The sequence below is a fragment of the Salvelinus fontinalis genome, chromosome 39 (assembly GCF_029448725.1).
Source record: "Salvelinus fontinalis isolate EN_2023a chromosome 39, ASM2944872v1, whole genome shotgun sequence".
NCBI classification, from domain to species: domain Eukaryota; kingdom Metazoa; phylum Chordata; class Actinopteri; order Salmoniformes; family Salmonidae; genus Salvelinus; species Salvelinus fontinalis.
The window spans coordinates 19,147,047-19,160,740 of NC_074703.1; the positions used below are offsets into that span (position 1 = coordinate 19,147,047).

The 13,694-nt window shown below is 46.2% G+C and overlaps 1 protein-coding gene and 1 long non-coding RNA gene across 2 annotated transcripts; one reads left to right on the plus strand and one right to left on the minus strand.

Annotated features, from left to right (window-relative positions):
* Positions 1-2,428: 2,428 nt before the first annotated feature.
* On the minus strand, positions 2,429-5,624 carry LOC129838629 (uncharacterized). Its single transcript, XR_008756875.1, has 2 exons — positions 5,506-5,624; positions 2,429-4,753 (listed from the first exon to the last, which is right to left on the minus strand). It is a non-coding gene; the product is annotated as an uncharacterized LOC129838629 (long non-coding RNA).
* LOC129838625 (interferon regulatory factor 5-like) lies at positions 5,291-13,590 on the plus strand. The gene is made up of 9 exons (XM_055905729.1): positions 5,291-5,635; positions 7,892-8,101; positions 10,188-10,374; positions 10,586-10,611; positions 10,724-10,751; positions 10,877-11,356; positions 11,933-12,322; positions 12,719-12,840; positions 12,942-13,590. The coding sequence occupies exons 2-9, from the start codon at positions 7,925-7,927 to the stop codon at positions 13,110-13,112; spliced, it is 1,581 nt and encodes a 526-aa protein (XP_055761704.1). The 5' UTR covers positions 5,291-5,635; positions 7,892-7,924; the 3' UTR covers positions 13,113-13,590.
* The last annotated feature ends 104 nt before the right edge of the window (positions 13,591-13,694 follow it).

The following is a 13,694-nucleotide window of genomic DNA, read 5'->3' on the forward strand; positions in this document are numbered from 1 at the left end:
ACCGTTCCTGCTGCTCGGGGTCAAGGCCAACACAGTTCCTCCCCCATATCTCCCTCACTGCAGACAGTGTCCTCTCCTCTCCCATCTGGGGTAGCTGGGCTGGGGGGGCGCGGCCTGGTCTCACAGAGGGCTGTGTCATGGAGGTAGCTGGGGGAATGTAACACACTGCCGTAGGTGACAGGGGGGCTGGGGAAAAGTCACACACAGCTGTGGGGAAGGGGGGGCAGCCATGAGTCTCTGCTGCTTTAACTGTTGGAGTAAAGGGTTTGTTGGGTTGAGTGAATGTGACATTAGGGGGGGCCATGGTGACTTCCGGCCCTCCCTGGAAGCTCAGTGTGCCCCTATTTAGGTCTAACTGGCAGCCTGTGCTCCTAAGAAAGTCCAACCCCAGGATACAAGGGTCCTGCACAGCCGCCACCCACACAGGATGACGCACAGTCCTGCCCCCTACTGTCAGAGTCATTATTCCCTTCCCTTTCATGGGTGCCAGCTCACCTGTGACTGTGAGGAGCTGCACAGTTGTAGGCTCACACTGAGTCCAACCTGGCACAATATCTGTCCTCACCAGGGTTACTGTGGACCCAGTGTCCACCAGGGCGGAGCAGGGCACCCCCTCCACAGTGACAGGGACATGACAAAAGTCCCCAACACAGGTCCGGCCCACCACAACAACAGGCTCCATCCGCTTGCTCTCCTCTGCTTCTGGGGGAAGTGGAGCCTTGCTTCCCCGTCTGTGCCGAAAGCCATTTCCCTGAGCTCTGGGGGACATGGGGCAATTTCGGCGCAGATGGCCTGGCTGGCCACAACCCCAGCAGACCCTGGGACCAGGGCGTGTGTTTCGTGCCGCCTGTAGCGACACAGCACGAATGAGTTCTGTCATTTCAGCCACCCATGCAGGCTTTTCCGGCTCCGGGCTGCTCTGCCCCCCAGCTCGCACAGCGGGTGTGTCTCCCTGCACCCCCACCAAAGCCCTAGCTGAAGCCCCAGCCCACACCAGCTCCCTCTCCAAAGCCATCTCCAAGGCTATCTGCAATGACTCAGGATGAGCCAGCTGGGTCTGTATGCGCAGCTCCGTAGGAGAGAGCACCTGTATGAACTGGTCCCGTGCTAGCTCGCTCTGCACGGAGGGGGGCATGTGAGCAAATGCCCGCCGAGAGAGGCTCTCAATGTCATTAGTGTAAGAAATTGTAATAGGGACTGGAAACTAGTAATAACTACATTTCAACATAAGTCATCTTTTATACAAAATACACATACTCCTCATTTCTCTTGGACATATGCTGGACTTATTAAGACACCAACTACAGACACACATAATTCCCCTCCCCCATGATAACCACAGACACACACAACTCAGGGTTGGAGCTCAAGACAAAGAACTATCTCAGGAACCAATGGAACGTGGACACCAGGCCTGTTCAGGACTACCCAAGACCCAGATCGACCAATCGGAAGGCCACACTCGCAGATCTACCTACTTTGCTTGTTGTCTATATAATACTGTACAATTGTTGAAACTACCTCTTTTCCGGACGGTTCAATAAGAATCAGACAGAAAGAGCCTTGCTGCAAGATTTTACTAAGATATCTTTACATGTGATTAAACGGCCTTATTATAAAATTATCCACCTCGTCCTATTGTCTCCTCTTGTTCTCCTGTCAACAGTAAACGTTTTACTAACATTAGCTAGCACCCGTAGAGGCTCTCCAGGCTGCCTGCGTCTATTACTCAGTTCGGAGCGCAGTAGCCCGGGCTGTACACACTGTCCATAGCGCCTCCTCAGTGCTCCCACTAAACCACCATCATCATGTCTGTCCTCGGGGCTAATCAATATCAAACAGGCCAGAGCTTCATCCGTGAGGCATAAAGCCAACTGCAGTGCCCTTTCTTCATCCGACCACCCCCTAAAATGAGCTAACAGTTCAAACTGAGCATGAAAAGCTTCCCAATACGCCTTACCGGAATACTTCGGGGTCTTAACAGATACGGACGCAGCCGGGAACTGGGCGCCGCCATGTTTGTTTACATCCTGAGCCCCAGATTCCTCGTCCCGCCGCGTCGACGTCACCACTTCGGCCCGCCCACCAGAATCCGCGCGAAACACAGTCGACGAGGCGCTCATGCCCGCTTCAGCCGCCATCACTCTAGCGTCCTCCCTCAAGCGGCCTCTGCGCTCCGACGCCCTGGCGATCTCCTCAGCCAGAACCTCCGACGTCCATGCACACGCACCTCCTTGGCCATAATCGTCCCCTACCTCCACCTTCACTTTCGGATTCCCTCGAAGCATTTTCAACCCCCGTTCTCACCTACGGTAGCTAGCCACATAAGTCAGCTAGCTAGCTGGCTAGCTTTTATCAACGTTTTTACTTCTGACACCAATGTAATGACCTGACTAGATCATAAATGAACAATTGTCCAGACAGAGGCTTGAGTTTGCGAATTGACGGTTTATTAAACCAACTTTACACAGGCTACTGTTTGGGCCGTAGCACACGCCAAATAAAATGACAAATAACCCACAAGCCAATCGTGACCTTCTCTTGTGAAGCCCAGACGTAAGAGAGAGAACAAAGGCGAAACCTGGTCTTAACTTCCAATGCTCCATCCCCCTGCCCAAACCCCCTCCACTCCACTCCGCCAACCGCCAGGATGCCCGGCATCAGAACATTCCAGGCATTCCCGTGATTGGCAGATAGCAGGTTGATTGACATGTCGGACCCCGCGAACACTGGGTACTGGTCAGTACAACACAACCACCTACTAGCCTAACACATAACACACAGCTGTCTGTGCGGGTCGCTACACAACTAATTAGCATAACCATAAATATGACATTATCGTTGCAAAGTGCATCTTCAGACATAAATACCTGAAAGATATTAAATATTTACTAACATATCAACAAGGACACACACTGGCCTTGGCTAACACTATGAAATCTAACTAGTGGGAATGGATGCAAGGATGGCTGGAACTTTCTCTCACTTTACTTCTCATGAGCTGATCTTCTCTGAGCTGGAGATCGCCCAGCATGCTCTGCTCCACTTCACCACTGGGCGGAGCTACAGCTCTGATATGATGAACTAACATTATTGATATGATTAACTACAAAGTCTTCACAGCCTTTTGTACAGCCGCCCCTGAATTCACTATATTAATTCACTCCTAAGAAAGGCTCAATAGTTAACTTGACTATCTTGACTTACTTAACTCTTACTTACATATCTTACTCAAACTTAATAACAGGCATGAGACCAGATGTCTAGGGCTGTCTAGCCGCCCCATCAACAGATGGCCTGGCTAGGTATAACCACTAATAACAAATAAACTCTAGTCCAGTACTTAAACGATGTAAAGGGTTCTCTGTACTAGTAGAATAGAGGAGCTGCTGTCCGAAACAGCCGGGCAGGAACACTTAGTCCATCAGGGGCACACTGTGGTGAGAATGTCCTCCTGGGAGAGGGGTGAATTTCATTGATGGAACGCTGCATTCTTCTAACAGCAGGAAACAGTCCAAACAGTCACCTGGCAGGAAACTAGGGGGAACACCTGACTGCTTAGCTAGTAGGGCACCAGGGACACCTGAAAACCCATGCTGAGGGCAAATGAAGAACCAATGGCAGGGACGGGTAGACACACCCTGGCACCGTAAGCGGGCTGATACTTCACACTGGGAGTGTTTAGGAGCTGACACTGGTGAAGGAGTAGCCTCCTGACATGTGGAGTGAGCGCCGGGACTGAGGGAACTCAAACATTTGATTTGATTTGATTCATAGCTCCGGCGGGAGGGTCTTGGTCTTGGCCACTCACTGTTGTCATACTGTCCATCGCAAGCTGTATCTTCTTTGTTGGGTGATGGTTTCGTATGCTCAACCAGCTCTGACGCGGACCGTTGTGGTCCCAGCAGACATCTATCTGCTGGAAGGGTACCTCTGGGTAAGGGCTCTGTAGGGGCTGGCTTAGTGGGAGAGAGACTAGCTATAGACTGGGATGTGAGCTGTGGCAGCACAGAGCTGTACCATCTCTTCTTGTTGCTCACGTAGCTGAGTGAGCCAGACTTGTATGGCCCGCTGGGACTGCCGCAGCTGGGCTCTCTCTTGCTCGATGTACTCTCTCACTAGCTTGTGCTCTGTAGGTGCCTTCCTGTGTTCCCAGTGACTGTTGTAGACCATGGACAGACCTCTGTTTCTCCTTAATCTGCTTACTGTGGCTCATCCTTCTGCTCTCGTGGGTCAGATGAGGGTTTAGGACAGACCTGTACTCTCTGAATGTCTCCCACTCATCTGGAGTTGTGTCACATCTGGCCTGGCTGGATAGGAAGGGACTGTGTGGAGTGAGGGGTGTCATCTTGGCAGCTTCCTCCATGTGAGGCTGAAGGTCCTCTTCTTGCCAATGGAAATACTGTGCTGTGCTAGTATACCTTGGATAAGGTGAGGCTTGGTACCTTTGATGATCAGACCAGGTCCAGGCTTCACCGGTAACATGCTGCATTTAGAACCGGGAGTAAACACCTTTATCCGGCTCGAACGGACCCCTATCTAAATGAGGACTTGGTGGACTGTATATTCCTTCGGATAGATTTTACTTTACGTGTTCACTCCCGTGTGCTGGTAAGAGCACAGATGACAGGCAGGGAGGATTACTGTTGAGGTGGTTTAATTACGCTGAAGATGCACAGGCATGGAACAGCAACGCACAATGTACGTAGTATGGATAGCACCATCATCTTCATTGCACAATGAATGTGAATACCTATAAACAGTGAAATACAATGTAATACTGATATAATGATGTACCATACATACACCTATACAATTACAGGGCATATAACGAGGCACTGGGGGACATTATCCTATACAAATACAGTGTTAAATGTTCCCGAAATTATATGACAACCAAAACAGAGCTAGCGAGCTCACAATAACTACTAGTAGCTTGCAGTAGAAACTATAATTAGCTTAACCATAAATATCACATTATTGTCGCAGAGTGCGTCTTCATACATAAACACCTGAAAGATATGAAATATGTACTTACATATCAACAACACTGACCTTGGCTAAAACAATAATCTAACTGGTGGGAAAACATAATGATGTCTGGAACTTTCTCTTTTACTGGGTGACTTTCACTTTTACTTTAGTGATTTTCTATTAGGGTATTTTTACTTTTACTCAAGTATGACAATTGGGTACCTTTTACACCACTGAAAATGTATACATTTTCAACCACTAGGGTAGTACTAGTAGCCTATCGAAAATGAAACAATGTTTGCATATTACTTCTGTCTGTCAACCGGAAGGGTGGTATCTAGGCAGGTTCAGCAAACACACACGAACAACGTTTGTTCATGTTTAAAGTCAAATCATGTTTGGCCGCTGTTTGTGGAAAGTCTTCTGAATAAGCCTTGGACTTTCTGACTGTCATTCTCCCACCCACTTCTTGAACTTGTGACGGTGTTGGGCAAGGTTTTTGTCAGTTAGACTACCAAGTAAAAAGCTTACCTGTGGCGGCGCGCATACTCTGCCTGGTCTGTTTCTGTTTGTGGAAGGAGGGATCACTACAGTCAGCGTTCTTGAACTCTTCGATACAAGGGAGCGAAATCATTTTGTGGAGAAGACCTATCGTTAAAAGGTGGGTGCTGCTTAAAGTTGTACTTGTTTCCTAAAACAACTATAGTAGCCTATTGATATTTTTTTCAGACCGATTACAAATCTTTTATTTTTTGAAGATTGTTTACATGATCATGTCAGTGTCAGGCAGGCGGCCTATTTTCAACTTTTGTTGTCGGTTTATGTAAAAAAAAATATATATATATCAACCTGTCTTCTGCACACCCTGAATGAAACCTAGTGAAGCTATTACTGTTTTAATATGTTTAAATAAGTACAAATGTATCTATAGAGTTTAGACAATGTAATTCAGACTTGTGCAATTATTGTTAAGTTCTTAAAACTATTGGGAAGTCCCCATTTTAAAGCACACCATGTCCCCACCAACATTGTAGTTACTCCACAATACTAACCTAAATGACAGTGTGAAAAGGAAGCTTGTACATAATAAAAGTAATCCAAAATATGCATCCTGTTAGCAATAAAGCACTAAAATAACACTGCATTAAAAAGCTATGTATTGAAAGTGTTATGTTTGGGGCAAATACAACACATCACTGAGTACCACTCTTCATATTTTCAAGCATGTTGGTGGCTGCATTATGTATGGGTATGCTTGTCATCAGTAAGGACATAGGAGTGCTTTTTAGGATAGCAAGACATGGAATAGAGCTAAGTACAGGCAAAATCCTAGAAAACCTGGTTCAGTCTGTTCTCCAACAAACACTGAGAGACAAATGCACCTTTCAGCATCTCAATAACCTAAAACACAAGGCCAAATATGCACTGGAGTTGCTTATCAAGACAACATTGAATGTTTTTCCGAGAGACTTAGTTACCGTTTTGACTTAAATCGGCTTGAAAATCTATGTCAAGACTTCAAAATGATTGTCTAGCAATGATCAACAACCAACTTGACAAAACTTGAAGAATGAGGGGGGCTAGTACTCTCTCTCTCTCTCTCTCCTCCCCCCTTGTCTGCAAGTTGGACAACTTAGCATTTTTCAAATACCTGAAACGGCCTTTACCTGCAATCTAGAGCCATAATCATTATTCTTAATTCTATGTAAAAAATTATAATAATTTTAAAAAGCATATACAGTATTTTGACCTGCCTGTGTCCCCCTGGTGTTTTTATTTCTTTTAAGAAATATGCTTCTCTGGATTTCTGCAACAATCTGTATGATTCATAGGAATGTGAGTCTTATTTAGTAATTGCTTGCTTTTCGAAAGTCTAACAACCTTGCCGGCAGGCATGCCTGCTAAGAGAAAGACAAGCCAGTTACTCTAACTTGATTGAAAGCCTGAAATAACTTATTGGTAGCTAGTTATGAGGTTGAAAAAAGGCAAACCTATCTGGACTAGTTAATGCCAAAAATAAACACATGCCCCTTTGCCCCCTATGGCCATGACGCCTCTGCACCCAGTTGTTGTTCTGTGTTGCATACTCATTAAAGTTACCTTGCCCTTTTCAACTCACACGTGTGTGTGTGTGTTGGTACTAGGGCTCAGAAGGACATTTGTGGCAGCCTCGGGAAGAGGACATATTCTATCTAGATGCATTAGTTTGTCTCCGCGCAACCAGCGGCAAATACAAGTTGGCCTTATATTTGACTCTGATGTGCTGCTTGAGACAGAAGTTGGTCTTTGTCTGTAAAGGAGTTACCTGTATACCTCTGTTGTTCATATGGTCCTCTGTGATCTCATTTTGTGACAGTGGACTCTGCATCTGTGCCCGGGGGGGCCTAGGCTTGTTGTCCTAGTATCAAATCCATCATTTTAGGATGACAAAAGCAAATTTGGGACTGTCATGAAATGGAGTAATGGATTAAGGAATAGCCTACAACTGTTGCATGTTGTGTATGTTAATTCACCCAACTCTATGATGTTGTTTTTTATTGCCTTGATAGTGTTTTTGTTCTGTATTCTTCAGCCATGGAACACTTTTTGTTTCCCAGCAGATCATTTCATAATCAGGCCTGTTGCCATCATAAATAAAAACGGGAAATCTGACTTGTTGACTACTCTCTCCACCTTCATACCTCTCTTTTCCCCACCCATCCTCTCTCCATTTTCCCCAGCCTTCTTCCTGCAGATGGTAGGGAGTATGTTCTCTTTCAACCCTCCCCCACGTTCCCCTACCGCCATTGCCTCATCACCCATCTGAACCATTACTATCGTATCACGCTTCAAGACAATCCCTCAGTGCCCACTCTCTCCCCTACCCCCAGTGCCCAATCACCCATCTTAACCATTACTTTTCCCTTCACCTTTCCAGCCCCTTTCTCCTCCCTGCGTGGTGCCCTGCCCCATGATGAGTGTGCAGCCTCGGAGGATCCGCCTGAAGCCCTGGCTGTTAGCCCAGGTGAACAGCGGGAGGTACCCCGGCTTGCAGTGGCTCAGCCCGGACCACCGGATCTTCCAGATCCCCTGGAGGCACGCCACAAGACACCTGCCCACCTCTGAGGAAGAGAACACCATCTTCAAGGTGAGAGGGTTCATGTTGAGAATGGCGTGACAGATCTGGGTACTTCAACTCTGTCATCATTCTGATATCACAATGTAGTTAGATCAAAGTTCTGCTTACTTTGTATACGTAGATCAACTTTTTCTAGTAAGTAGCACATTTCAAGAGTATTTCTAAGGTACTCAGTTACTATGTCACCCACACACTTCCTTATCCCATTCAGCGATAAATGTATCAACTGTTTTAGTGAACTGAAATAGCCTTAGTTTCATTTCCACTGAATCTCTTAGTGTCAAACCTCTGGGTTTTTTTGACCTCGTGTGTAAGGATGTCCACATGATATCCACTGCACGAACAGCGGCAATAGTCTACTCTCTGCCTCTTTTGACGAGTCATTTCCTCATTAGTCATTATCCTGTTCTCCATTTACAGTGCATTCTGAAAGTATTCAGACCCCTTGACTTTTTGCACATGTTTAGTACATTACAGCTTTATTCTAAAAATTATTAAATTACTTTTTTGTCCCATCAATCTACACCAGTACCCCATAATGACAAAGCGAAACCGTAAATATTTTTGCAAATGTATTAAAAATAAAAAAATACCTTATTTACTTACATAAGTTTTCAGACTCTTTGCTATGAGACTTTAAATTGAGCTCAGGTGCATCCTGTTTCTATTGATCATCCTTGAGATGTTTCTACAACTTGGTTGGAGTCCACCTGTGGTAAATTCAATTGATTGGACATGATTTGGAAAGCCACACGCCTGTCTATATAAGGTCCCACAGTTGACACTGCATGCCAGAGCAAAAACCAAGCCATGAGGTCAAAGGAATTGTCTGTAGAGCGCCGAGACAGGGTTGTGCCGAGGCTCAGATCTAGGCAAGGGTACCAAAAAATGTGTGCAGCATTGAAGGTCCCCAAGACTACATTGGCCTCCATGATTCTTAAATGGAAGACGTTTGGAACCACCAAGACTCTTCCTAGAGCTGTCCGCCCGGCCAAACTGAGCAATCAGGGGAGAAGGGCCTTAGTTAGAGCGGTGACCAAGAACCCGATTATCACTCTAACAGAGGTCCAGAGTTCCTTTGTGGAAATGGGAGAACCTTCCTGGACGACAACAATCTCTGCAGAACTCCACCAATCAGGCCTTTATGGTAGAGTGGCCAGACGAAAGTCACTCCTCAGTAAAAGGCACATGACAGTCCGCTTGGAGTTTACCAAAAGACACCTAAAGGACTCTCAGACCATGAGAAACAAGTTTGAACTCTTTGACCTGAATGCCAAGTGTCACATCTGGAGGAAAACTGGCACTATCCCTATAGTGAAGCATGGTGGCGGCATCATTCTCTGGGGATGTTTTTCAACGGCAGGGACTGGGAGACTAGTCAAAATTCAGGGAAAGATGAACAGAGCAAAGTACAGAGAGATCTTTTGATGAAAACCTTCTCCAAAGCACTCAGCACCTTAGACTGAGGCAAAGGTTCACCTTCCAACAGGACAATGAACCTAAGCACACAGCCAAGACAACGCAGGAGTGGCTTCGGTACAAGTCTATGTATGTCCTTGAGTGGCCCAGCCAGAGCCCGGACTTGAACCCGATCGAACACCTCTGGAGAGACCTGAAAATGGCTGGGAAGCGACGCTCACCATCCAACCTGATGGATCTGCAGAGAAAAATGGGAGAAACTCCCCAAGTACAGGTGTGCCAAGCTTGTAGTGTCATACCTAAGAAGACTTGAGGCTGTAGTCGCTGCCAAAGGTGCTTCAACAAAGTATTCGAGTATAGGGTCTGAGTATAGGGTCTGAACTTATGTAAATGTGATATTTCTGCTTCAGTTTCATTAACACTTGTTTTGGTTTGTCATTATGGGGTGTGTGTATGTATTGATGAGGGGGGGGGGGGACGATTTAAGGCTGTAATGTAACAAAATTTGGAAAAGTCAAAGGGTCTGAATACTTTCTGAATGCACCCTAGTTGTGACTAATTGATTTGAAGTTAATTTAACCCTCACCCATTTGATTCCATCCAGATGTGACTCCTTCTCTAATTCATTTAAAATGTAACTTCCTTCTCTTCCTTGCCTCCCCATCTCTTCCCCCAGGCCTGGGCTCTGGAGACAGGGAAGTACCAGGAGGGTCTGGATGAGCCGGACCCTGCCAAGTGGAAGGCCAACCTGCGCTGTGCCCTCAACAAGAGCCGGGAGTTCAAACTGAAATACGACGGCACCAAGGAGACACCCGCCCAGCCCTACAAGAACTACGAGGTCTGTGACCAGCCCTGCAATGGAGGTAAGAGTGCGTGCGCACACGTGCATAAGCATGCAGGCTCATTGGCAGCTTTGCAAGTCTTATCTGATTGTCTGTCTTCAAATTTAAATTAGTTCTTTAGAATAAGTTTGTTGAACTGAACGTCAAGTAATCTCAGATATTCATGTTTTGTGAGATTTAATGAGATTTTCTCCTCCATGTTGATGTCATATTCCTTTTGATTTGGTTTCAGACACAGTTGATGAAGATGAGGAGGAGGTAAGGTGTAGAAAAGTAGACAATTACTTTCCCATTATCTCAGAGCAATCTGAGAACAATACCCATATATCAGCTTTGTTACATAAACATTAAATCTTGCCTTTGTTTTCAGATGCCGAATATTGTTGATCTCTCCATTGGTACGTGTCAATACACCTTTGCTACTGAGCCCTCTGTGAATTAGGCAGAAAACCTTTTGAAATGTGTCACTATTGACATTATGCAAGGTCTAATGGGTTTGTGTTTGTCCTCTTGTCTCTCCCAGACCCCAGAATTAGTGACCCCCGCATTTATCAGGCATTCCCTACCTCACATAGGATAGACCTTCCCTTTAGCTCCCCCCTCAATGACAGATATGGCACATCCCACCACGCCCCTATGTACCCCAGTCCCAACATGTACGCCAATCCCAACGGGGGCAATACCATGGCAGCGGATCTCCCTCAGCTAACCATGGCTCCCCCAGAGTTTTCTGCCCACGTTCCATTGGTGGTGAAGTTGGAACATGAGGTCTTTGTGCACCATGGACCCGCAGAACCCTCCAACGGCCTGGGGATGGGTGGAGGGAGCATGCAGCCTCCTATGGTCACTGAGATGGCCACCATGGTTCCTTCTGCTGCATCTGTGGCTCCGGTTGCCCCTAACCCAGGTGCCGCCCCCATGGAGGCCATGTCTGGAGTCCAGAATCAGGAAGAAGGGCAGGCGGTGCCACCCTACAAATATGACCTGCTGAACAGCTTGCCATGTGAGTGGAGTAGCACCTATGCTGTGTTGAGAAGAATACTGCTTTATGTACTATGGCTTTACTTTGGCACTCAGGCACTTCTGCAGTAGTTCCTTGCATGTTATCCCCCCAAAAATATTCCTTGTAATTCCCCTACCATAAAAACAGGGCGTCAACTTTAACTTTATTTGGTGTTGCTGCATGCAACACAATGCCAACGTTGTAATACATTCACTCAAAACAGTTGCCTCCAATTGACTCATTCGATGGATTATAGGCTATCAGGCATTAGTGTAGTAGTCTGGAATAGCTGTCTGTCTGTCACACCCATCAAATGGAACACACTGGCAGCTGTCTGAAGTGTGGGGGATGGTAAGACAGGTTCTGTAGTTAATTGGAATAGGCAAAATCGAGTTTTACCCTTTTGTAGCTAAAGCGGTAATGTGTTATTCATTGATAAACACCCCTTTTTCAGTCTTATGATAACTTGGTGTCAGAATACTGTTAGGCATGATTAGAAAGAGCTGTATTAAATGTTGACTATTGTTGAAGTGCTTACAATTCTTCCAACACTACATTCTTTGACTCTGGTTTCAGTGACTGACCTAGACATGAAGTTCCAGTACCGGGGTCGCAAGATGGGCTCCCTGACGGTGAGTAACCCCCAGGGCTGCCGGCTGTACTACGGCCACTTGGAGCCCACCCCGGAGCAGGTGGACCTGTTCGGCCCTATCAACCTCAACCAAGTTCTCTTCCCTGGCTCGGCCGACATCCAGAATGAGAAGCAGCGGTTCTACACAGAGCACCTGCTGGATGTGATGGATCGAGGCCTGATCCTGGAGATCTGGGAGCAGGATATATATGCTATCAGGTTGTGTCAGTGCAAGGTGTATTGGACTGGGCCGGGCGTTGACGAGCAGGGGCCTCCCAACCCTATGGAGAGGGAGCGGAAGTACAAAGTGTTCAGCCTCAATAACTTCCTGCACGGTGAGTCAGTCAATCCATTTTATTCCTTGGTATTTTAGTCATCTAAGGCAGCAGTTTCATAGTGTTTAAATCCCCATCTGATCCCTCAAAAAAAAAAATTTTTTTTTATTGAGATCAATTAATCACAACACCAAATGATCCTGTCAGATAACAATGCTGGACTCCATTGTCATGATTTTTCAGTTCACTTGAGGCTGTCTGAGTGTCAGTTGATCCCTGAATATTTCAGTCACAGGCCCTTTCTGTGAGTAAGCTCTTGAGTAGTACTTATTGCTTGTACTGCTATTGTTGCACAGCCCAGGCATCCAAATGGATTAGCTGTAGAACAGATATCACATACACAGTGATTATCGCATTACAGGAGATTCTCTTTCTCCCTCTCATGCACACCAACAGGGCTCATCTTGTTCCAGAAGGGTGAAACTCCCACCCCACCCCCGTTTGAGCTCTGCTTCTGCTTCGGGGAGGACTGGCCAGACCAACGGAAACCCAAGGAGAAGAAGCTCATCGTTGTGCAGGCGAGCAGAACGAATTGACCCCATACCCATCAGATACAGTACACACGAAATTATCACATTGACTTAACAGGGACTCTCTCCTCCATCCATTTCATGTCCAGGTGGTCCCGGTGGTGGCGCGGATCCTAACAGAGATGTTTTCTGGAGAGCTGTCCTGGTCAACAGACAGCATCCGGCTGCAGATCTCCAACCCAGACCTGAAGGACCAGACGGTGGAGCAGTTCAAGGAGCTCCAGAGGCTTCTCCAGAGTCAGCACGGCCTGGGATCCTAACAGGGCTTTTCCTGGATCAAGGCCTCGACTGCTCATGGACTATTAATAGCACACTGCACTTGGATTAATAACCTTATTCAACGTTTTGTGTGTGGGGATATTAGCCTTCTTTCAACCCTGAGCCTATGGTAGATCCATTTAGCCTAGAGCCCTGTATGTAATTAATCTTAACTGGATCTTAGGCAGAACTACTTGTACATCATCAAAACCCAGACTGCTGTATCCTCTTTTTGGTCCCTTATATTATTTTTTTGAATTTCAATAAATACCATTGCAGTATTTTTTTTCTAATGGTGGCAGGTATTACTCAATTGTCACTTTAATTTCTATCCATTTTCTTTTGCAGACACCTGCTACTGTACTAGAACCCTGTAGCTGAATGGACACTGGTGCCAAAAATGGGACTTAAGCCATACATGCAATGTAAAAAGTATTGGAATGTTTTTTTAATAAATAAACTACTACATGACTACATTAATCAGCAAAATTGTAATTTATTCCATGACAGGACAATTTTGTACATTTTGCTGTGAAGGTGCTTTGGTGAATGGGTGAAAGCATCCACTGGTATTGTTACTTCAC

Bases quoted from the DNA above. Each gene is read 5' to 3' on its own strand.
- LOC129838625 (XM_055905729.1), top strand. From the start codon at position 7,925: ATGATGAGTGTGCAGCCTCGGAGGATCCGCCTGAAGCCCTGGCTGTTA. The intron at 8,102-10,187 runs GTGAGAGGGTTC...CTCTTCCCCCAG, and splicing joins AAGAGAACACCATCTTCAAG to GCCTGGGCTCTGGAGACAGG. The intron at 10,752-10,876 runs GTACGTGTCAAT...TGTCTCTCCCAG, and splicing joins TATTGTTGATCTCTCCATTG to ACCCCAGAATTAGTGACCCC.